The 25,453-nt window shown below is 44.1% G+C and overlaps 1 protein-coding gene across 1 annotated transcript in view; it reads left to right on the top strand.

The window, feature by feature from the left end:
- AHRR (aryl hydrocarbon receptor repressor) overlaps positions 1-25,453 on the top strand; it is a 122,765-nt gene that overhangs the window by 12,159 nt on the left and 85,153 nt on the right. Inside the window, exon 3 of the mRNA XM_077116775.1 lies at positions 10,492-10,673. Coding sequence (XP_076972890.1) covers positions 10,492-10,673 — 182 coding nt within the window. The remainder of the gene's footprint in view (positions 1-10,491; positions 10,674-25,453) is intronic.

Genomic DNA, 25,453 nt, shown 5'->3' with positions numbered 1-25,453 from the left:
TATTTTTAGCTATTTGGGGTGCCCTGCCCTTTCAAATAAATTCAGTTATTGGTTTTTCTATTTCCACAAAGTAAGTTTTTAGGATTTTAATTGGTATTGAATTGAATCCATAAATCCATTTAGATAGAATTGACATCTTAACTATATTTAGCCTTCAGTCCATGAACGCAATATGCCCTTCTTTTTATTTAGGTCTTCCATGACTTCTTTTAGCAATTTCTTGTAGTTTTCTTTATATAAGGTCTTTTGTATCCTTAGTTATATTGCTTCCTAAATATCTGATTCTTTTGGTTGCTATTGTAAATGGAATTTTTTTCTCTTGATTTCCTCCTCAGATTGCTCATCAGTAGTGTATAGAAACACTACTGATTTTTGGGTGTTGATCTTGTATTCTGCCACTTTGCTGTACTCATTTATTAGCTCTAGTAGCTTTGCTGTAGATTTTCCAGGATTTTCAACATATAGTATCATGTTATCTGCAAACAATGAGAGTTTTACTTCCTCCTTTTCAACTTCATGCCTTTTACTTCTTTCATTGTTCTGGCTAGAACTTCCAGCACAATGTTGAATAACAGTGTTGACAGTGGACATCCTTGTCTTGTACTTAGAGGGAAAGTTTTCAGTCTTTCCCCACTGAGGATGACGCTAGCTGTGGGTTTTTCATATATTCCCTTTATCATGTTGAGGATGTTCCCTTCTATTCTTACCCTTTGAAGTGGTTTCATCAAGAAAGGATGTTGAATTTTATCAAATGCCTTTTCTGCATCATTCAAGATGATCATGTGGTTTTTATGCTTTGATTTACTGATGTGGTGTATTACATTAATTTATTTTATTTTGCTGAGCCAGCTTTGCATGCCTGCAATAAATCCCACTTGATCATGGTATATAATTCTCTTAATGTGCTGTTAGATTCAAATTGCAGGTATTTTGCTGAGGATTTTTGCATCTATATTAATCAGAAAGATTGGTCTGTAATTTTCTTTTCTTATAGTATCTTTGTTTGGCTTTGATGTGAGGGTGGTGTGGCTTCATAGAATGAGTTAGGTAGCTTTCCCTCCACTTTAATGTCTTGGAAGAGTTTGAACAGGATTGGTACCAATTCCTTCTTCTTTTTTTCCTTATTATTATTATTTTTTCTGGCTTGTGCATACTCTGGGAATTGAACCCAGGTCTTCCACATCACAGGCAAGAATTCTACCACTGAACTACCCTTGCACCGCCCCTAATTCTTTCTTAAATGCTTCGTTGAATTTCACATGTGAAGCCATCTGGTCCTGGACTTTTCTTTTTTGGGAGCTTCTTGATGACTAATTCAATCTCTTTACTTGTAATTGGTTTGTTGAGGTCGTCTATTTCTTCTCGAGTCAATGTGGCTTGTTCATGCTTTTCTAGAAAGTTGTCCATTTCATCTACGTTGTCTAGTTTATTAGCATATAGTTGCTCATAGTATCCCCTCATTTTCTTCTTTATTTCTGCAGGGTCAGTAGTTATCCCTTGTCTCCCATTTCTGATTTTATTTATTTGCATCCTCTCTCTCATTGTTTTTGTCAGCCTAGCCAAGAGTCCATCAATTTTATTGATATTTCACTAAGAACCAACTTCTGGTTTTGTTGATTTTCTGGATTTTTTCATATTTTCAATTTCATTTATTTCTGCTCTAATCTTCATTATTTCTTTCTTTCTGTTTGTTTTGGCGTTAAAAATTTGCTGTTTTTTCTCTAGGTCTTCCAGGTGAACAGTTAAGTCTTCAATTTTTGTTTTTTCTTCTTTTAAAATATAGGCATTTATGGCAATAACTTTATCTCTCAGCAAATAAGAATGAGTAAATTCTGATATGTTATGTTTTCAATTTCATTTGCCTTGAGGTATTTACTGGCTTCTCTTGTCATTTCTTCCTTGGCCCACTGGTTGTTTAAGAGTGTGTTGTTTAGTCTCCATATATTTGTGAATTTTCCAGCTCTCTGCTTGTTATTGTTTCCACCGTAATTCCATTATGATCTGAGAAAGTGTTTTGTATGATTTAGATCTTTTAAAATTCATTGAGACTTGCTTTGTGACCCAGCATATGGTTCATCCTTGAGAATGCTCCATGCAAACTTGAGGAAAATATGCATCCTGCTGTTGCAGGGTGTAATGTTCTATAAATGTCTATAAGTCTAGTTCGTTTATCATATATTATTCAAAATCTCTGTTTCTTTATTGATCCTTTGTCTAGATGTTCTATCCATTGATGAGAGCAGGGAATTGAAGTACTAACTACTATCGTATAGATGTCTACTCAGTGTTTGCCTCATGTATTTCGGGGCACTTTGTCTCAGTGCATATATACTTATGATTGTTATGTCTTCTTGATGAATTGTTCATTTTATTAATGCATAGTGTCCGTCTTTATCTCTTTTAATTGTTTTATATTTGAAGTCTAATTTGTTGGATATTAGTATAGCACTTACTGCTCTTTTCTGGTTGTTGTTTGCATGAAATTCCTTTTTCCAACCTTCCACTTTCAATCTGTTTTTGCTCTAGGATTTAAAGTAAGTCCCCTGTAGACAGCATGTAGATGGATCCTGTTTTTAATCCATTCTGCCAGTCTATGTCTTTTGATTGGCAGTTTAACCCATTAGCATTTCATGTTATTACTGAAAAGGCAGTACTTTCTTCTACCATTTGTCTTTTGGATTTTATATGTTACACCTAATTTTTTTTCTCTTTTTACCTTTACTGATAGTCTTCATTTCTACACTTTTCTCCAGACTTCTCTCTCCTTTCTTTTCTTAACTGCCTGTAGTGCTCCCTGTAGTATTTCTTGTAGAGCTGGTCTCTTAGTCACAAACTCTTTCAGTGACTGTCTGAAAATATTTTAAACTCCCCCTCATTTTTGAAGGATAGTTTTGCTGGGTATAGAATTCTTGGTTGGCAGTTTTTATCTTTCAGAATCTTAACTATATCATACAACTGCCTTTTCACCTCTATGGTTTCTGCTGGGAAATCCACACCCATAGTTATTGGGATTCCCTTGTATGTGATGGATTGCTTGTCTCTTGCCGCTTTCAGAATTCTCTCTTTATCTTTAATATTTGACAATCTGATTAGTAAGTGTCTTGGAGTAAGTCTATTTGTTTTGTAATCTATTGTTTTGTGTATGCTATACTTCTTGGATCTGTATTTTTTGTCTTTAATAAGGGATGGGAGATTTTCAGGGATTTATTTCCTCCATTAGTCTTTTCTGCCCCTTTTCCCTTCTCTTCTCCTTCTGGTACATCCATAACGCATATATTTATGTGCTTCATATTGTCCTTCAATTCCCTGAGACTCTGTTTATATTTTTCCATTCTTTTCCCTATCTGTTCTTTTGTATGTAGGAATTCAGATGTCCTGTCTTCTAGTTCACTAATTCTTTCTTCTGCCTCTTCAAATCTGCTTTTGTAGGTCTCCATTGTTTCTTTCATCTCTTTTCTTGTGCCTTTCATTTCCCTAAGTTCTGCCACTTGTTTTTTCAAACTTTTGAGTTCTTCTGTATGTTTACCTAATGTCTTCTTCATATTCTTAATCTCTTATGCCATATCTCCCCTCAACTTGTTGATGTGATTTTTTATGTGATTTTGCATGTCTTTTTGAACATCCTTAATTAGTTGTTTCTATTCCTGTATTTCATTTGAAATATTGGTTTGTCCTTTTGACTGGACCATTTCTTCAAATTTTCTAGTATGACTTATTATTTTTTGCTGGTGTCTAGGTATTTGATTTCCTTAATTAGTTTATTTTGGAAGATGTTTTCACTCTTTTACCTAGGATTTTCTTGATGGATGGCTTTGTTCTCTATCTGTTCTTTGGCATGCAGTTCAGCTTATTCTAGACCTCTAGCATAGGTTCTGTTTAACTGATCAGAATTTTTCAGCTCTTGTTTTTCTCTTTCTTGGCCTGCCTATATGGAACCTTTTTTTTTTTGAGGATGGTCTCCCCAGATATGATTGCCCCCAGGCAGATTTTTCCAGACTAGACAGGTCCATGTCTTAGGAGGAAAAAGTAGCCAGCATCAGTTTTCCCTGAGAGTGAGACCCAGCAGGTTGAAAGAATTTCCTGTGAAGCCTCTAGACTTTGTGCTTTTCCTCTCCTACCCAGCTTGTGGTGTTTGCCTATGACTTCCCACCAGTGTAAAGTGATGTGGTGCCTTTAACTTCAGCAGACCCTCCCTGCTGGGGCCATGGTTGAGACAGAGGTAAGGTTGTAGGATGGCTTTGATTGCTTCTATTTTCCAGCCCCAGTGGCCTGAATTCCCTGAAGGAGGGATTCCACCTGAGCTGGGCCCTACCCCCTTTTCTTGGGGAAGATACACCCTTTAGGGAATTAACCCCTTTCATCTGACTAGTTACTTTGTCTCTCAGACAAGCTTAATTCTGCCCTTAATTCTGCCCCTGCCTAGGGTAGGCTCAGGACCTGAGAGTGCTTCTAATTCTGTTAATGAGCTATTAAGAAGTTTTTTTTAAAAAAGGCTTTTCTGAGCCTGACTCCTGCTCCTTGGATTTGCCAGTCAAGAGCTTGAGTTAGTATGTCATGCTGTGTATCTCCAGGCTCTGTGTACCCCCTTTTCTTGGGGTCCAGCCCTTTTCCAGTATTTTGTGCTGTCCAACTCAAAAAGCTTCTGTTTTTTTCCCCATTAGCCCTGCCCCACTCTGCCAGGGCAAAACCTCCCTCTTCCTTTAGTGCTTATTTCAGGTTTATCTGTGCTGGGGACCTGTTTTCAGTAGTTGGAATTTGTTCATTAATTCCTCAAGTGGAGCTTGGTTGAGCTAAGCCCCTGTTGTTAGTAAAGTCTGTTTCCTCTGCCTTGGGATAATCAGCCTGCCATGCCTGTGGGGGACTCACAGTTCTGTGTGGGGTCTCATCCCATCCAGCTGGTCCAGACTAGTGGACACTGTGTGTCTGTTCATTGAGCTCCTCCCGCAGTTGTCCTGTCCTGTTCCTGGCTATTTCCTAGCTGCTCTGGAGGACGAACTAGATTCCTCACCACACTGTGCTGCTGTCTTGCCCTGCCTCTCCCCTGATATAATGACTTTTGGAGGCACTGGCATTTAATTATATTTATTCAGGTTTTTGATTAGGTGGTTTGTCTGCTGGATTGAAAACTCTGAGATTTTGCAGCTGGGCCTTGCCCCAGATTCCCACCTGGAGTTCTGCTGTAAACAGCTGCTTGTGAATCCTGCATGGGATATTTGTGCAAAAACATGCACACATTCCTACCCAGGAAGCAAGCCCCCCCCCCCCCCCCACTGTGTACACTCTGCTGCGCCCCATTGCCCCTCTTCTTGGGCTGTGTGATGTGTGGACATGTTGCAATTTGCTTGGCAGGTCTCCCACCCCAGTCCCCCATGCTTACCCCACCGCCTTGCTGTGTGCACCCAGATCGGAGCTGCCAGGCCTTGCAGCAGTGCCCATGTGTGACGGCACTGCGACTCAGGACAGCCTCTCCACTCGCTCATGCTGGCTGCGCCATTGCCAGGCTGTGGCTACTCTTGCCAGGGTCAGGCTGGGGCTGCTGTTTAGTATGAAGGTGGCTGGGGCTGGGGCTCCTTCCTGCATGCCCTCCCGGGGCTGGGGGGCCTGGTGCCAACATGTCCGGGGGCGTGTTTTCTGCCCACATCCACGCGGCAGGTCTGGTCACTGGTTTGCAAGTGGGTAAGCCCATCCCAGGCTCAGCATTCCTGGCAGGACACAGCCCTGGAAGGGGCTTGTGCAGGCAAGGGTGCGGCAGGCGCACATTTGATTGCAGTGAGGCCCCTGGCAGGGATCTCCCTTCTCTGGGGAGTCCCGGCATTTACAGCCTTGCCTCCTTGTTCAGCTGGATCGTCCTCTTTCCATCCTTACGGATTTGTAGGAGCTCGTTGTGCACTGGCAAGGTCCCCGCGTGAACGAGTTCCACGTACTTTTCCCTAGTTTTGGTTTTACTGGTGTTCTTTGCCATGCCACTATATTAAATTGATCAATCTTTTCCTTTGTGCCTACTTAATTTTGTGTCATGATTACAAATAGCTTCCCTGTTCCAAGTTTATAAGAGTATTTTTCCACTCTTCTCTTTTTAAAAAAACAATTGTGGTAAGATATATATAAAATTCACCATTTTAACCATTTTGAGTGTACAATTCATTGCCATTAATTACTTTTACAATGTTGTGCTACCATTACCACTGTCCATTATTAAAATTTTTCATCACTCAAAACAGAAACTCTTTACAAATTAGGCAGCAGCTCGGTTTGCCCTCCAGCTGGTGTGTGTCTGTCAATTTCCCTGCTCTAGACATTTGTATGATTGGAAACTACACTGTTGTCTGGTGGTGCCAGCTTCTTTCACTTGGCATCACGCTTTCAAGGCTCGTCACATCGGCACGTGGCTCAGAGTTCCATCTCCTTCCACAGCCGGATGGGATTCATTGTGCAGATGTGCCCTTTATTTCTTCTAAGGTTTTTATGGATTTCCTGAAATACATATATTTTTACATTTTATATGTGAACCTTTGGATCGTGTCCTGGTGTGAGGCTCAGGGCCAAGCCTGTCTCCATTTTTCCCTATGGTCACCTGCACTTTTTCAATGAATCCGTTTTTTGAAAGGCGACTTTTTTGGGTTAGCTTGATCAGTCATAAATGTTTCCAGATTTAGACCCACATGCCTCATATATTTACTCACTCAGTGTCTACGTGTGCAAACAACAAGATGACATGCGTTGCCCATGGAGCTGGTCAGGAAGTGACCACTGTGAACATCTTTGTGTGCGAATGCTGTGTGCATCAGGGGGGAGAGCTGCAGGGTGTGTGTGTGCAGTGAGTGTGTGCATCTCCATGGGGAGAGGTGCAGGGTGTGTGTATGTGTGGGCAGTGAGTGTGTGCATCTCCATGGGGAGAGCTGCAGGGTGTGTGTGTGTGCAGTGAGTGCGTGCATCTCCATGGGGAGAGCTGCAGGGTGTGTGTGTGTGCAGTGAGTGCATGCATCCCCATGGGGAGAGCTGCAGGGTGTGTGTGTGTGCAGTGAGTATGTGCATCTCCATGGGAAAAGCTTCAGGGTGTGTGTGTGTGTGTAGTGAGTGTGTGCATCTCCATGGGGAGAGCTGTGGTGTGTGTGCATGTTGGTGTGTGTGTGTGTATCTCCATGGGGAGAGCTGAGGTGTGTGTGTGTGTGCATGGTGACTGTGAGCACCTCCATGGAGAGAGCTGCAGGGTGTGTGTGTGCATGGTGAGTGTGTCTCCATGGTGACAGCTGCAGTGTGTGCATGTGTGTTGAGTGTGTGTGCGTGCATGCATGTGTGAGTGTGCATTGAGCCTCTCTGGGCTGGGGGCCAGTGTCTGAATCACAGGCACTTGCAGCTTCTCTGTCTGGGGGCTGGAGACCACGCCTCTGGCTCTGGCCACATCCACCCCCCACCCCGTATCCCCAGCCCTGGGCTCCCTGCCCCCCGGACCCCTGGTGTGTGGGTCAGGGCTGTGCCTCCATGCCGGGTGAGGGTCCACAGACCTGGAGCCCAGATCTGAGTTCTGCGGCAGAGCTGGGTGTACAGCTGGTGTGGGAAGCCACGGGCTGGACTGCTTGGGGCTGGGGGTACTGCGGGTGGCCAAGCATTTAGAGGAGGTGACCCCACAAGGCGCCTGAGCCTGGCATGTGGGGAGCCACGCTCCACCCCCCCATCTGCTCACCTCCTCCCATGTCCACTACCCCCCCACTGCGTCCACTAACCACCACGTCCCCACGCTCTGCTCTGTCCCCTTGGGAAAGATGTGCACCTGCCTCAGGTGAGGTCATGACAGTTAGGGTCCTCAACTGGACCACTTAACCCTTCTTTGTGCATTTTCTAAGAACAAGGGTTCTGCTTAAGTCCAGTTGTCCAGTTTAAGAAATTTGACCCTGATATAAAGCTTACAGTCTATATTCCAGTTTTTCATATGTCCCTATAATGTCCTTTTTTAAAAATATTCTTATTGACAAATCTTCACACTCATGCAGTCCATAATGGTGTACAATCAGAGGCTCACAGTATCATCACATAGTTGTGCATTCATCACCATGATCATTTTTAGAACATTTGCATCACTCCAGAAAAAGAAATAAAAAGAAAAAAACTTAAATATCCCATACCCCTGACCCCTCCCTCTCATTGACCACTAGTAATTCCATCTACCCAGTTTATTTTACCGTTTGTTCCCCCATCATTTGTTTATTTTTTATCCATAATTTTTACTCATTTGTCCATACTGTAGATAAAAGGAGCATCAGACACAAGGTTTTCACAATCACACAGTCACACTTCAAGAATCACTCTTCAAGAATCAAGGCTACTAGAACACAGTTAGACAGTTTCAGGTACTTCCCTCCAGCCATTCCAATACACAATAAACTAAAAAGGGATATCTATATAATGTATAAGAATAGCCTCCAGGATAACCTCTCAACTCTGCTTGAAATCTCTCTGACATTTTATTTTGTCTCATTTCTCTCTTCTCCCTTTTGGTCAAGAAGACTTTGTCAGTCCCTTGATGCTAGGTCCTGGCTCTTCCCAGAATTTCTGTCCCACCTTGCCAGGAAGGTCCACACCCCTGGGAGTCATGTCCCATGTAGAGAGGGGGAGGGTGGTGAGTTTGCTTGTCATGTTGGCTGAGAGAGAGGCCACATCTGAGCAACAAAAGAGGTTCTCTGTGGGTGACTCTTAGGCCTAATTATCAGTAGGCTTAACCTGTCCTTTGCAGGAATAAGTTTCATAGGGGCGAAACCCAAATCCAGGTCCCGGCCTGTTGATTTTGTTGTCTCCGCTGCTTGTGAGCATATCAGAAATTCTCTAAATGGGGAAGTTAAATATTTCCTCCTTTCTCCCCAGTTCCCCAGGGGACTTTGCAAATACTTCTTTATTCACTGCCCAAGTCACTCTGGGATATATCAGGGCATCACACTAACCTGGACAAACCAACAAAATCTCACGCCCTAATCAAGATTCCATGTACTTATGGTGTTCAAGTAAACTTACCATACAAGTTAAATTAGGAAATGCACTAACCAAAATATAAATTTTGCACCAAATAAACATCTCTCCATTTGGTCTCACACAGAAGTTTAAATTTTAAAGTATGGACAATATCGTCCTTTACCCTGTATTCTGCTCTACCTTAGTCCTGTCCAGATCAGCTTTGTTCATGTCTCTACTCGATGTCTGATCACTTTCTCAGCTTTTTAAACAGTTCCTGCATGGGGGCATGCTGACTTTCATAGCCTCAGAGCTCTAACTCTGAGTCTCAGGTGTCACATGAATACCTGAAGTTTCTGGGACAGACCAGGTTATTTACAAACAGCTCAGTATCTCAGAATTTAGAAGTAACAGTTACACCTCCTGAGCAGATGTGACTGCTGTAAGAGCTTAAAATCCAGGACCCTTATAATGTGCCCTAACCTGTTAACCCATGCTCTCCTCTTCAGTTCACTGAATTTTTATATTATAGTTAGTCTATATGATTGAGGCATGATAATATCTGTATTTTTGTTCCTGATATTTCATTCAACGTTCAGCTCTTAATGTTCACCCACCTAGTTGCAGCCTCACAGCTTCATTCCTTCCTGTAGCTGCTCAGTGGTCCACGGCATGGGCCCCCCACAGTCCCCCTCCACCCCTCAGTCGCTGTGCCCTCAGGCCACCCCCATCCGTGTGGATTGGGAACCCTGCTGCCAGAGACACCAGCGTGCAAATGTCCATCTGTCATTGTCTCGACTTGCTGTTTCTATTCCTTTTTTATTGTGGGACCATACTCACAAGGCACACTTCCCCTCACCCCTCCCAGCCGCCCCCTGGCTCGCGGTGCCGTCGCCGCCCGCCCATGTCCAAGGCTGACCTTCTCCCAGAGCCCCTCCCCGCATGTGCTGACTCGTCCTGGTCCCCGCCTGCAGCCTGTCTGTCCTCCGGGCTGTGTTTCTGTCTTCCCCGGAGCCACCATCCTCACCGCACAGCCTCACTGGCTTTAGAGCCAGGTTTTCTCGAACGTCTGCCTCAGCCGGGGCCCAGCCACCTCCACCTCGCTGGGGCACCCCCACTCCAGCCATCCGGGTCTGCCGGGCCTCAGCACCTCCGTGCGGGGCCCTGGGCAGCCGGGAGGGGTCCCTACCTGGCCCCTCGTGCACCCGGGCTGAGAAGTTGGGCTGGGGCGGGGTCGGGAGAGGGCGCCCCAGGGAGGGACGTCCGAGCTCTCTTGGGCGTCGGAGACCCCGGGCATCCCGGGCGCCCACGCGGAGCCCAGAGAGGGCGAGAACTGCCCTGCGTCACACAGCCCGTCAAGTGGGCGGCCGCGTCTTCGCGCTCACTGACCTCACCTCACGCGGTCTGTTAAGACCGGCTGCCCCAGGCGTGCGGCTGGGGGACTCGGTGAACCCCGCTTCTCCCTGGGGCTCCTCCGTCGGGGGACCGCGGAGAGCCGCCCAGCGTCCACAGGTGGGCGCCGAGCCGACCGCAGCCTTCCGTCCGCAGGAGGCCCCCGCCGGGCGCCGAGCGCTCCAACCCCTCCAAGCGGCACCGCGACCGTCTCAACGCCGAGCTGGACCACCTGGCCAGCCTCCTGCCCTTCCCTCCCGACATCATCGCCAAACTGGACAAGCTTTCAGTGCTGCGGCTCAGTGTCAGCTACCTCAGGGTGAAGAGCTTCTTCCAAGGTAGGACTCCCACCTGCGTGAGCCCCGCCGCACAGCCGCGCACCTGGCGCGGGCGGCCTCCCGCCCCGGGGGGCTCACGGGCTCGCGGTGACCGGGCCTCCTGGGCTGCGCGTTTCCTCCAGGCAGCTCTTCCCGAGCCTGGGAGCCCTCCTCAGGGCCCAGGGCCGCGGCGGGGTGAGGCGGGGTAAGGCGGGGTGACACGGGGTGAGGCGGGGGTGAGGCGGGGGTGAGGCGGGGGTGAGGCGGGGGTGAAATGGGGTGAGGTGGGGGTGACATGGGGTGAGGCGGGGTGAGGCGGGGTGACGGGGGTGCGACGGAGTGGGGCGGAGTGGGGCGGAGGTTACGCGGGGTGATGCAGGGATGACACGGAGTGACGCGGGGATGACGCGGAGTGACGCGGGGATGACACGGAGTGACGCGGGATGGCACGGGGGGTGACGTGGAGTGACGCGGCCTCTTTGGGGAGGGCACGGTCGTGGCAAAGACACACCAGTACTCCAGGCGTGCGAAGGTGGCTCAGAAAACGGGAGTGTCCAGAACAATATCAACCTCTTAGAAATAACAAAACTTTTTAATAGTTTCTTTTGGCGTTTAAAGAAAGGTAGGAAAAATTGGGAGGAATTTAAGTTCTTTATCATTGGAATATTATGGTGGGAAAAGTAGCAAAAGCGAGGGGGGAGTTGAGAAGCAGACACCGCTGTGCGCTGTGGTGTGTCTCAGAGGGCCTGCGCCAGGCGGGTCGTGGAAGGTTATCCTAACCCTAACCTTAACCCTAACCCCTAATCCCAACCCCAACCCCAACCCCAACCCTAACCCAACCCTAACCCTAACCCTGCCCACTGTTGCTTAAAACCTTCAGAGCCCCAGGGAGTTCCCTGCAGAAAGGGTGGCCCACAGCGCTTCCTTTTTTTTTTTTTTTTTTTTTTAAATTTTTGTATGCTGTATGGCAGGGGTCACAGTTCATTATTTTCCCACGTGAGTATCCCATTGTTGCAGCACCATTTGTTGCATTTTTGTTTGTTTGGTTTTGGGAAGTGCACAAACCCCAGTCTCCTGCACAGCAACTGGGAATTCTTCTAGGGAACCACCCTTGCACCCCCTTTCCATCTTCAATTTATTTTTACATAAAATTAAAAGTGCCTCATTCTTGGCATTTGCTGTGCCATGGGGCCGCCCTCCGATTTTCATGAGGAGGTCCCATTTGGTGCGAGGCGCTGAAGGCCAGAGCCGCCATTCTGGGTGAGTTTCTGTCTAGCCGGGGCCGAGGGGCAGGGAGGGGCCGGTGGCCCGGTGTGAGGAGGGGCTGCAGGATGGAAGCTGGGCCGCGGCGCCAAGGCGGGATAGGAGCCCCCAGGTCATCACAGCCCAAGAGTGGGACCCCTGCCCGGCTGCTGTGCACGCAGAGCCCCCACCCCGCTGCGGGCTGCCCCCAAACCCCGTGGGCCTCCATGCTGGGCTCCTGCAGTGGGGGGAACAAGCCCCCTTGACCTTGGGCGTACCCTCGGTCTCAGGACCCCAGCCCGACGGGGAGCCAGTGGTTCTAGGCCCAGGTATCCCTGGTGCCCACAGGGTCCAACAGGCCAGGAAGGGCTGCTCCCCCCAAGTCCCTCACGTCCCCCACGTCCCTTCACCCCATGACTCCCCATGTCCCCCACCTTCCCCCATATCCCCCAAGTCCCTTTACCTTCTCTCACCTACCCCCATGTCCCCCCCCACACACCACCACGTCCCTTCACTGGCGCCCACATCCCCACATGTCCCCCCATATCCCCTCATGTCCATTCACCTCCTTCTACCTCCCCTGACGTCTCCCCACATCTCCTCTCATCCCTCTATGTCCCCCCACCTCCCACCCTCTTCCCCCACCTCTGAGCCCTCCCCCTTTGCCCCACATCGGGGAGCTGTGGCCCAGGGCAGGAAGGGCCCCAAGACTGGCCACAGGTAGGGTGGGCTGGGCAGGGAAGGACGTGGCCAAGCGCTTTCTCTCCCAGCCGTGCAAAGGGAGCAGCGGGCTTGGGGGGATGGGCAGGCCTGAGGGCCCTTCCGGCTTCCAAGGGCGAGAGCAGAGCCCAAGTGCTGACCCAAGGGCACCAGAGGTCTCAGGGTCGCAGCTGTGTGCCTGCTGAAGGAGACGGTGGGGTGGGGGCTGGAGAGCAGGGAACCCCTCTCCCTAAACCATGTGGGGCTGGCGGAGCTGAATGCCTGAGGCTTGTGGAGTTCTGTGTAGTCTCTGGAGGGTGGGAGACAGAGGCTACCATCAGGTCCACGCTAGTGGACCCCCACTGGGCTTCCCCCACCCTAGTGGGCTCCACGCACCCCCCACCCTGGTGACCCCTCCCCGGTGGGCTCCACGCAGTATCCTCCCCCTCGCCCCTCTTGGCAGCAGCGTGGAGCAGCTTGGGCTCCTGGCACCGGGTGAGGCATGAGGACCCAGTCCGTGGACTGCACATGCGTGAGGGCCGATGGATGAGTGCTGTCTTGGGACTCGCTCCTTCAGATCGCTGGGGGCCCTTGTCCCAGCCCCTTGGACGAAGGCAGCTGAGGCATCCTAACGAAAGCACCCTTCCTCAAAAGGGTGGGAAACAGTTAAGGGGCTGCCTTAACTGGGCATGTGACGAATCAAGAAAACTCGGCTTCAAAAACCATAGAAGCTCCTGGCCCCTTACTGACCCCTTTCCCCCCTAATGTGGGGTGGGGCCAGCTTGCCCTCCCACGTGGACCCGGCTCTGTGCACATGCTGGGGTAGATGGGTCAGTGCCAGGTTATGGGTGGGAGCCAGAGAGCCTGACCAGGAAACTGGCCTTGGTTCTGCACTCCAAGATTTGTCCCCAGGGCAGAGAAGCAGTCTGCAAATGGCTGGACAGTGTGGGAAACAGTTGGGTTGAACAGCCTGGGACAAAGGACTCCCTGCGTGAAGTTGCTCAAGAGTATGCCCGGGAGGAGTGATGTCTACTTCAGAGGGAGCAGAACTCCTGCGGACTGTGATCAGGGATTCCTAAGGCCTGGAGCAAGCACAGTCCAGAGATGGAGGGGCCCTGCCCTGGGCAGGAGGGTCAAGCGCTGGGAGAGACCACCAGCCAACACAGAGCCAACATGCAAAGACAGGGATGGTGTTTTTTGCTTTGGTTTGCTTTGATAAGCTTCAGGCACTCAAGAAAATCCGTCCTATCACTAGATGTATGCAGAGTTATGGAACAGACAGCTCAGGAACTAAATCCCAGAATTAACTTTAAGACATTAAATGTACAACATGGAGAAAAAGATTACAAGACAAAGAAACAGGAGATGATGGCCCATCAACGGAATGACATAAAAATTCAGAAACCACTGACAAAGAGAAAGAGTTTGGATGTATCAGACAGAATTTTAAAAAATTAATCCTCAGTGAACTCAAGGAAAACATGGAGAAATAGCTGAAGGATTTGAGGAAAACAGTGAGTGAACAATACAGGAGCCTTTTTGAGATTCTGAGTAGTAACCAAGCAGAAGTGCCAGATCTGGAGTCCATAGTAACAAATGAAAACTTCCCAAGATGGTTTCTATAGCAGATTGAAGCTGGCAGAAGAAATAATCAGTGATCTCAAAGGCAAGGCAATTGAAATGATTCCAGTTGAGGAGCAAAAAGAAAAAAGAATTAAAAGAACCAGCCTAAGAGATCTAACATACACATTATGAGCACCCGAAGGAGAAGAAAGAAGAAGGGACAGAAGAAAGACTCAAAAAGATAATGGTAGAAAACTTCCTGAATTTAACAAAAGACGTGAATAAGCACATTCAAGAATCCCAACAAACCCCAAATAGGATGAACTCAAAGAGAACCGTGCCCAGACACATAGTAATCAGTTTCTCCAATCAATGCCAAGGACAATGAGAAAGTTTTGAGAACTGCAAGAGAAAAGAAACAAGTTATATAAAAGGGAATCCATTAACATTTAGTTATAATTTCTCATTAGAAACCACGGAGGCAAGCAGACAGTGGTATGAAATGTTTAAAGAGCTGAAAGGAAATAATTCCCAACTAAGAATTTTATATCTGGCAAATATAAAATTAAGACATGCCCAGAAAAGCAAAAGCTGAGGGGTTCATCCCCACGAGACCTACCCTATGAACAGTCATAAAGGGAGCTAGCTCTTCAGATGGAAAGGAGAGGGTACTAGACAGTGGCTCAGTGAAGGTAACCATATGGTAATTATAAACGGCAGCATGATTGTACTGAATTTTCTGGTATATGACTCCACTTCTTACTTCCTACAGGTGCTAAAATGCAAATGCATAAAAAGTAATTGGATGTTTTTGGACATCAAATGTAAGATATGATTTGTAACAAGTACAAAAAAAGGTGGGTAGGGATGTAAGGACAGTATATGTACATGTTATTGAAGATAAATTGTTATCCAATCAAATGTGATTGTTATAGATTTCAGATGTTCAAATTAACCACAGGTTAATCACCAATAAAATACATCAAAAATACATTCAGAAGGACATGAGAAGGGACTCAGAATGGTACAATACAAAAAATCAAATAAATGGGAAGGTAAGCATTAACAGAAGAATTGAGGGTCAAGAAAGGTATAAGGCTTAAAAAGGCTAAATAGCAAAATGGCAAAAGAAAGTCCTGCATTATCAATATTTACTTTAAATGTAAATGAATTAAACTCGTCAGTCAAAAGGAAGAGATTGACAGAATGGATAAAAGAGTGTGACCCTACTATATGCTGTATATGAGAAACTCACCTTAATAAATAGGGTGAAAGTGAAAGGACAGGAGAATATATACAATGCAAGAAGTAACCAAAATAGAGTTACAGTAGGTATTCTAATATCAGATAAATAGACTTGAAGTGAAAAACTGTTATAAGGGACGAAGAAGGTCAATCAATATATACTGACAAAGAGGTCAATTCAATAAGACAGAACATATATATATATATATATATATATATATAAAATGGCAGAGACCCAAAGTAGAGGAAAATTTTTTGACAGATTTGAAGGGAGAAATGGATGATTCTACATTAATAATAGGAGATTCCAGTGCACTGCTTTCAGTAATTTATAGAACATCTAGACAGGAGATGAGTAAAGAAATAGATGTGAATGATACTCTAATGAAACAGCAGCAGAGTGTACATTCTTTTCTAGTGCACATGGATCATTCTCCAGAGGAGGCCATATGTTAGGTCACAAACAGAACTCAAGAAATTAAAAAATACTTAAGTCATACTGTGATGATTAAGGTCTTGTGTCAATTTGGCCAGTTTGTGTGTCCAGTTGTCTGGTTGAGTAAGCACTGGCCCGATTGTTACTGCAAGGACATTTCATGGACTTAAATCATCAGGAAGTTGACTGCATCTATGGCTGATTCCATCTAAAATCAACTGCGGAGAGCACCTTCAGCAGCGAAAGATGTCTCATCCCATCTGTTGAAGGCCTTACAACTAGAAGTGATTTCAGCAGTCAGAAGGGAGAATTTCCATCTCTATTTCAGCCAGCCAGCCTCTTCTTGGGAACTCACTGAGAACTTTTCTCAGAAATCCCAGCTTGTGGCCGGTCGTGTGTAATTTGCACTTGCCCACCCCCAAAGTCACATGAGACAGGTCTTATAAAAACATTATAATATTTATATATATGTCTCCTGTCAGTTCTGTTTCCCTAGAGAACCCTGATTAATACAACTTTGGTACTGCAAGTGGTTCTTGAGAAACAGAATCTTAAGGAGGTTTCTGAATTGGTTCCAGAGGTTTTGGAGTTGGTTCTCTAATATGATTAAATTCAAAATTCAAAGGCACTGATGACTTTATTTCCAACAATCAGTATGGCACTGATTGTCTATGGAGTGAGTTGGCTAAAGAGATTTGCAAAATATTGCCACTGGATGTGGCTACTCAGATGCTTCTAAGAGGCTAGGCTCTGGGTGACAGTGTTTTGACACCTCAACAGGGTTTTATGGAGTTAAAAGGTGTATTGATGTTCTGGTTTTTCCTGAATATGCTGGGTACAATTGTAAAAGAAAGGGATAAGCTCAAGAATTCAGATCCCCAACTTCAGCTCCACATAAAGGATGTGAAAGTTTCTACATGCGCTCTGAAAAAAAATCTTATTTCATGCAGCCATAAACTTGAGATTTCTGAAAACCAGGCCCAGAGTCTCATTGCACAAGTCTATGAATTAAAATATAAATTAAATTCCTAACCTTGCATGGTATCTGCTTTTACACTGCGGGCATTGATTGGAAAAGAATGGGATCCTGAAAATTGGAATGGGGGCATATGGGTTGATAATGCTGGTGATAGAGACACCCTGAGAAATCTATCATCCAACCTCTACTAGAAGAGGTTAGCCCTGCTGTGCCTGATAAACCTGGAACCATCTCCCCTCAGCAAACAGCCTCTCTCCCCTGTCTGAAAGGGTTAGTCCTATTTACCAGATGAAACAGCAGTCAAATGCCCTGAGGTAACTGGCTTGCAAGACACTTGCAATTGTTCTCATACCTCACTATGTTAGTTTGCTAGCTGCTGGAATTCGGTATACCAGAGCTGGAATGACTATTATAAAGGGAATTTAATAAGTTACAAGTTTACAGTTCTAAGGAAGTGAAAATATCCAAATTAAGGCACCAACAAGAGGTTACCTTCACTCAAGGAAGGCTAATGGATCTGGAGCACCTCTGTCAGCTGGGAAGGCACATGGCATCTGCTGGTCCCTGCTCCTGGGCCCCGTTGCTTTCAGCCTCTGTTCCTGTGGGGGTTCCTCACTTTGCTTCTGCAAGGCTGGCTTTCATCTCTTGGCTTCCCTTGACTCTCTCCAGGCTCTGGCTTGCTCAGCATCTCATGGCAATGTCTGCTGGGCTCCAAGAATCTCCAAACATCCGTGTCTCTGTTCTCCACATGTCCACATTTGTGTCAGCTCTGCTGTGAAATTCCTGTCAGCTCTGAGGCTTCTGTCATTTTTCTTGGCTCTGTGGTTTCTGAGGTTTCTCCAAAATGTTTCCTCTTTTAAAGGATTCCAGTAAACTAATCAAGGCACACCTGGAATGGGTGGAATCACATCTCCATCTAATCAAAAGTTACACCCACAATTGGACATGTCATATCTCCATCTAATAAAAAATCACACCCACAATTGGGCGCTGTACATCTCTGAGGAGATAATCTAATCAAAATATTCCAACCTACAGGGTTGAATCAGGATTAAAAGAAACAGTTGCTCCCACAAGATTGAATCAGGATTCAAACATGGCTTTTCTAGGGTACATAATACTTTTAAACTGGCACAGCCACCAATTCTCTTTTCTTTTGGACACAACAGTTCCAAAAAGTGAGGTGTGAAGCATGATCCATAATGATGTGTACTATACTCCAAAATAATTGCATTATTTTCCCAAAATATGTAGATGGAAATCAGGAGAATATGTGTGGGGATGGGTGCTAAAGATGTGGGATAATGGTGGAAGGAACATAAAGTTTGATCGGGCTGAATTTATTGATATGGGCCCACTGAGCAGAGATTCTGGATTCAGGGATTAGAAAGGGTGTTAACAGTGTGTTTGGATTGTTGGCTAAAGCATGGACCAAAAGGTGGCTGACATTACCTGAGTTGAAATGCCAGAACTGCACTGGTATAATGTAGATGAAGGGATCCAACGGCTTAGAGAGATGGGAATGTTAGAGTGGATTTATCATGGAAAGTCTGCTCATATGCCCCAGGAATGTCCAGAGGACACAACTTTCACCAGAACTGTGAGGAATAAATTTGTGAGACCAGCTCCTTCATTGCTGAAGAGCTCTGTAGTTTCCCTTCTCTGTATGTCAGATATTACCATGGAACTTGTCACTGCACTTGGGTCCTTAAACACAGTGGGGATGTTCGGATCCAGGGTTGGCAGAATCCAAGTGCTAACACTTAATTACCAGAGATGAGGCAGGCATGGCTTTCATAATGGAAAGTAGAGTCAAGGCAGTAATCAAAATAATCTGACTTAGAGACCTATGGCAATGACTAGTAGATTAATTCTAGATACTTAGTAAACAGGCAGTCTACTAAATTCTTACTTGATCTTTATAAGCAGAAGAGTTTTAGGTCAAGTGAACAAAAGTTTAAATTGAATTACAGTAACAGAGAGTCATGCCCCTTAATCAATTCCCATACTTGAGATCCCTAGTACCTGGTATGCAGCTATTGATCTGGCAAATGCTTTTATATCAAGAGCTGTGAACAAGGACCACCAGAAACAGTTTGCTTTCAGCTGGCAAAGTCAGCAGTGTACCTTCACCATCCTATCTCAGGGGCATATCAACTCTCCAGCCCTGTGTCATAATCTTGTCTGCAGGGACCTTGATCATTTCTCCCTCCTGCAAGACATCACACTGGTCTATTATATTGATGATATCATGCTGATTGGACCTAGTGAGCAAGAAGTAGCAACTACTCTAGACTTATTGTAAGGCATCTGCATGTCAGAGGATGGGAGATAAATCCAACACAAATTCAGAGTCATTCCACCTCAATTAGATTTCTAGGTGTCCAGTGTGTGGGGCATGTGGAGATGTCCCTTGTAAGGTGAGGGATAAGTTGCTGCTCTGGCCACCCCCATGACCAAAAAAAAAAGCAGCACAATGCCTAGTTGGCCTCTTTGGAATTTGGAGACAACATATTCCTCATTTAGGTGTGCTACTCCAGCCCATTTACTGAGTGATGCCAAAAACTGCTAGTTTTAAATGGGGACTGGAATAAGAGGAGGCTCTACGACAGGTCCAGGCTGCTGTACAAGCTGCTCTGCCACTTGGGCCGTATGATCCAGCAGATCCAATGGTGCTGGAAGTGTCTGTAGCAAATAGAGATGTTGTCTGGAGCCTTTGGCAGGCCCCTATAGGAGAATCACATTGCAAACCCTTAGGAATTTGGAGCAAAACCTTACCATCCTCTGCAGATAACTACTCTCCTTTTGAGAAACAGCTTTTGGCCTGCCACTGGGCCTTAATGGAGACTGAACGCTTAACCATGGGTCACCAAGTTACCATGAGCTCTGAGTTGCCTGTCATGAGCTGGATGTTGTCTGACACCCAAAGCCATAAAATTAGGCGTGCACAGCAGGACTCCATCATAAAATGGAAATGGTATTTACGAGATAGAGCCAGAGCAGGTCCCGAAGGCACAAGTTACATGAGGAAGTGGCCCAAATGCCCATGGTCTCCACTCCTGCCACATTACTTCTCTTTCCGAGACCAGCGCTATGGCCTTAGAACTTTGAGTTCTTACAGTGAATTGACTGAGGAAGAGAAAACATGAGCCTAGTTTACAGATGGTCCTGCACGATATGCAGGGACCACCCAAAAGTAGTTGGCTGCAGCACTACAACCCCTTTCTGGGATTTGAATCTGTGGTGGACCCCAGAAAAGCCATGTCCTTTAATCCTCATTCAGTATTGCTGGATGGGAGCTTTTTGATTGTTTTGAGATATGACCCACCCGATTGTGTGTGGTAACATTTTAATTGTATAGTATAGAATATATATAAAGCAAAGAAATAAAAAAGAATAGTTTTCAAAGCACTCTTCAAAAAGTGGTTGCAGAATAGATCCCAGAGTTTGTCATGGGCTAACCTATAATCCTCTCATGTTTTTCCTTCTAGCTGCTCCAGAATATAGGAGGCTAGAAGGCTTAAATATTTTTCTCTCATCACAATCGACTTTTTCTCCTTCTTTTTTTGTGAAAAAAATAACATATTAAAAAAGGTATCAATTTCAAAACACAGCATCACAATTAGTTGTAGAACATATTTCAGACTTTGACGTGGGTTACAATGTCACAATTTTAGGTTTTTACTTCTAGCTGCTCTGAGATACTGGAGACTAAAAGAGATATCAATTTAATGATTCAGCATTCATATTCATTTGTTAAGTCTTATCTTCTATGTATAACTCCACCATCACCTTTGATCTTTTCATCCCTCTCTTTAGGGTTGTTTGAGCTATGGCAATTCTAAATTTTTGACATTGGAAGGGTCTGTCACTAATATGGGGTAGGGAGATGGAACTTTCTGATGTTCTGGAGAGACTGGGCTAGGTTTCAGGACTTATCTGGACCAGGATCCATCTGGAGGTTGTGGGTTTCTGGAATGTTAATCTAGCACCTGGAACCCTTGTGGAAATTTATATATTGCCCTAGGTGTTCTTTAGGATTGGCTGGGATGGTCCTGGTTGGGGGTTGGCAGGTTATAATAGGTAGCAAGGTCTAACTGAAGCTTGTGTAAGAGCAACCTCCAGAGTAACCTCTCGACTCTATTTGAACTCTCTCTGCCACTGATACTTTATTAATTATACTTCTTTTCTCCCTTTTGGTCAGGATGAAATTGTTGATCCCACGGTGCCAGGTCTGGATTCATCCCTGGGAATCATCTCCCACATAACCAGGGAGACTTTCACTCCTGAATGTCATGTCCCACGAAGGAGGAGGACAATGATTTCACTTGCAGAGTTGGGCTTAGAGAGACTGAGGCCACATCTGAGCAACAACAAAGGTCCTCCAGAAGTAACTCTTAGGCGTGCCTATAGGTAGTCTAAGCTTACCTATGTAAGCTTCACAAGAGTAAGCCTCATGATCGAGGGCATGGCCTATTGATTTGGGTGTCCCTAAAGTTTGACACAGTATCAGGGGATTCCCTGATGGTAAGGTTTAATAATTCCATATTCCTTCTCCCCTCCCTCAGGGGACTTTTCCAATACTTTTTGATTATTTGCCTAATATACTCTAGGACGTATCCAGGCATTACAATAATTGATACTGGATTAAAGGACCTCTTTCTTATTCTGTACTCCCTGTGTTTCAGTTGTTCAAATGAGCTATACAGATAGGTTGAATTAGATTATGCACTACAGAAAATTTCAGTTCCAGACCAAATAAAACTTTCTTCCATTGGTCTCAAAGAGTATGTGTAGTTCTAAAATATAGACACTGTCTTCCTTACCCCTATGTTCTGAATTACTTTAACCCCAACCTGTTCAGCTTTGTTCTTATCTCTAAATATCAGATTACATATATAAAACAGCCTCTCAAAATCCAGAAATAATAATCACCATTCTGGACTTAATGTGTCTGCTCTAAAAGCTTACAATCTAGGCTCCTGTTGTCTTATAAGCATTTTCTAATGGGCATTAGGTTTGTTTCCATCTTTGGGCAATTGTGAATAATGCTGCTATGAATTCACATCGGTGTACAAATGTCTGTTTGTGTCACTGCTTTCAGCTCTTCTGGGTATATACCAGGTAGTGCTATTGCTGGTTCACAGGGCAGCTCAATATTTAGTTTCCTAAGGAACCGCCAAACAGTCTTCCATAGTGGCTGTACCATTATACATTCCCATCAGTGCCTAAGTGTCCCAGTTTTTCCACATCCTCTCCAACATTTATAGTTTCCTGTTTGTTTAATAGCAGTCATTCTTATAGGTGTGAGGTGGTATCTCATTGTAGTCTTGATCTGCATTTCCCTTATAGCCCATGAAAATGAGCATCTCTTCATGTGCTTTTGAGTCATCTGTATTTGCTCTTCAGAAAAATGCCTATTCATATCTTAAGCCCATTTTATAATTGGGTTGTTTGTTCTTTTGTTGTTGAGTTGTATGATTTCTTTGTATATACAAGAAATCAAACCTTTGTCCGATATGTGATTTCCAAATATTTTCTCCCATTGAGTTGGCTGCCTCTTCACCTTTTTGACAAAGTCTTTTGAGGTGCAGCAGCATTTGATTTTGAGGAGTTCCCATTTATCTATTTTTTCTTTTGCTGCTTGTGCTTCAGGTGTGAAGTTTAGGAAGCTGCCTCCTATTACTAATTCTTGATGTTTCCCTACATTTTATTCTAGAAGCTTCATGGTGCTAGTTCTTGTATTTAGGTGTTTGCTCCACTTTGAGTTAATTTTTGGGTAGGGTGGAAGATAGGGGTCCTCTTTCATTCTTTTGGCTATTGATATCCAAAATTTTCCATGCCCAATTATTGAAAAGACTATTTTTTACCAGTTCAGAGGATTTGGGGGTCTTGTTAAAAATCAGTTGATCATAAATTTGGTGGTCTATTTCTGCACTCTTGATTCGATTCCACTGATCAAAGCTTCTGTCTTTGTGCTAGTACCATGCTGTTTTGACCACTGTGCCTTTATAATAGGTTTTAAAGTCAGTGAGTATTAATCCTCCCATTTCATTCTTCTTTTTTTTAGGATGCTTTTAGTTAGCTATTTGGGGTCTCTTTCCCTTCCAGGTGAATTTGGTAATTAGCTTTTCCAAATCTTCAAAGTAGATTGTTGGAATTTTGATTGGTACTGTGTTGAATTGTAGATCAATTTGGGGAAAATTGACATCTTAACTATATTTAACCTTCCTATCCATGAGCAGGGAATGTCTTTCCACCTATTTAGATCGTCTTTGATTTCTTTTGGCAATGTTATGTTGTTTTCTGTGTACAAGTCCTTTAAGTCCCTAGCTAAGTTCATTCCTAATTATTTGATTCTTTTAATTGCTATTTTGAATGGAATTTTTTCCTTAACTGACTCCTCAGCTAGGTCTATTGCTCATGTATAGAAATGCTACTGATTTTTGCACATTAATTTTATATCCCACTACCTTCCTGAATTTGTTTATTAGCTCAAGTAACTTTGCTGTAGATTTTTCAGGATCTTCCAGGTATAGTATCAGATCATTTGCAAATAATAAGAGTTTTACTTCTTCCTTTGCAATCTGGATGCCTTTTATTTCTTTGTCCTGCCTGATTGCTCTAGCTAGAATTTCTAGCACAATGTTGAATAGTGGTGACAGTGTCTTGTACCTAATCTTAGGGGGAGAACTTTCAGTCTCTCTCCATTGAGTATGATGCTGGCTATATGTTTTTCATATATTCCCTTTATCATTTTGAGGGAGTTTCCCTTTGATTCCTATCTTTTAGAGTGTTTTGATCAGAAAAGGATGCTGAATTTTGTTGAATGCTTTTTTCAGCATAAATCGAGATGATGTGATTTTTCCTTTTCAATTTGTTAATGTGCTGTATTACATTAACTGATTTTCTTGTATTGAGCCATCATTGCATTCCTGTATAAACCTCACGTGGTCATGATGTGTAAGTCTTTTAATGTGCTGTTGGATTCAACTTGCTAATATTTTATTGAGAATTTTTGCATCTATGGTCATTAGGGAGATTGGCCTGTAGTTTTCCTTTATTATAGCATCTTTACCTGGTTTTAGTATTAAAATGATATTAGCTTCATAAAATGAGTTGGATAGAGTTCCATTTTCCTCAGTTTTTTGGAAAAGTTTGAGCAGGATTGGTGTTAGTTCTTTATGGAGTGTTTGACAGGAAGATTTTTGATGACTGAATCTCTTTACTTGTGATTGGTTTACTGAGAACTTCTATTTCTTCCTGAGTCAGTGTAGCTTGTTTGTGTATCTCCAGGAATTTGTCCATTTCATCTAAGTTGTCTAGTTTCTTGGCATATAGTTGTTCATAGTATCCTCTTCTGATTTCTTTAGGATCTGTTGTAACACATCCCTTCTTTTTTCTGATTTTGCTTATTTGCGTCCTTTCTCTTTTTCCTTTTGCCAGTCTTGCTAGTGACCCATCAATTTTATTGATTTTCTCAAAGAACCAACTTTTGGTTTTATTGATTCTTTCTTATATTCTTTTGTTCTGCCATTCATTTATCTCTACTTCAATCTTTGTTATTTCTCTTCTTCTATTTGCTTTGGGGTTAGTTTCCTGTACTTTCTCAAGTTCCTCCAGGTTTACTGTTAAGTCCTTGGTTTTTGCTCTTTCTTCTTTATTGATGTAGGCATTTAGGGCAATAAATTTTCCTCTTGGCACAGCCTTTGCCACATCCCATAAGTTCTGATAATTGTATTCTCATTTTCCTTCATCTCCAGATAGCTACTGACTTCTCTAGCAGTTTCTTCTTTGACCCACTGGTTGTTTAAGAGTGTGTTGTTTAATCTCTATATATTTGTGAATGCTCTCATTCTTTGGTGGTTACTGAGGTCCAGCTTCATACCATTGTGATCAGAGAAAGTGCTTTGAATAATTTCAGTGTTTTCATATTTATAAAGACCTGTTATGTGCCCCAGCATATGATCTATCCTGGAGAATGTTCCATGAGCACTAGAGAAGAATGTATAACCTTGTGCTTTGGGGTGCAATGACCTATATATCTCTATTAGGTCTAATTCATTTATCAAGTTATTTAGCTTCTCTGTTTCCTTGTTGATCTTCTGTCTGGTTGGCCTGTCTATAGAGGAGAGTGGTGTACTGAAGTCTCCTACTATTATTGCTGAAACAGCTGTCACTCCCTTCAGTTTTGCCAATGTCTGTCTCATGTACTTTGGAGCTTCTTGAATGAGAGCATAAACATTTATGATTGTTATATCTTCTTTAATTAGTACATAGTGTCCTTCTTTGTCTCTTATGATGTCTTTACATTAAAGTCTATTTTTTTCCAATATTAGTATAGCTACTCTTGCTTTCTTTTGGTTGTAACTTGTGTGGAAAATCTTTTTCCATCCTTCCACTTTCAATCTATTTGTATCTTTGTGTCTAAGATGAGTCTCTTGCAAGCATCATGTAGCTGGATATTTCTTAATCCATTCTGCCTATCTGTATCTTTTAATTAAGTTTAGTCCATTAATATTCAAACTTGTTACTGAAAATGCATTTCTTCATTCCACCATCTTATCTTTTTTATTTGTCAGATCTATATATTCTTTTCCCTCTTTCTCTTTGTAATCTTTAAATTGCCCTGAGTGG

The sequence above is a fragment of the Tamandua tetradactyla genome, chromosome 9 (genome assembly GCF_023851605.1).
Source record: "Tamandua tetradactyla isolate mTamTet1 chromosome 9, mTamTet1.pri, whole genome shotgun sequence".
Classification (NCBI taxonomy): domain Eukaryota; kingdom Metazoa; phylum Chordata; class Mammalia; order Pilosa; family Myrmecophagidae; genus Tamandua; species Tamandua tetradactyla.
Note: the sequence above shows the minus strand (reverse complement) of the source record. Positions and strands in the feature narration are given on the sequence as shown.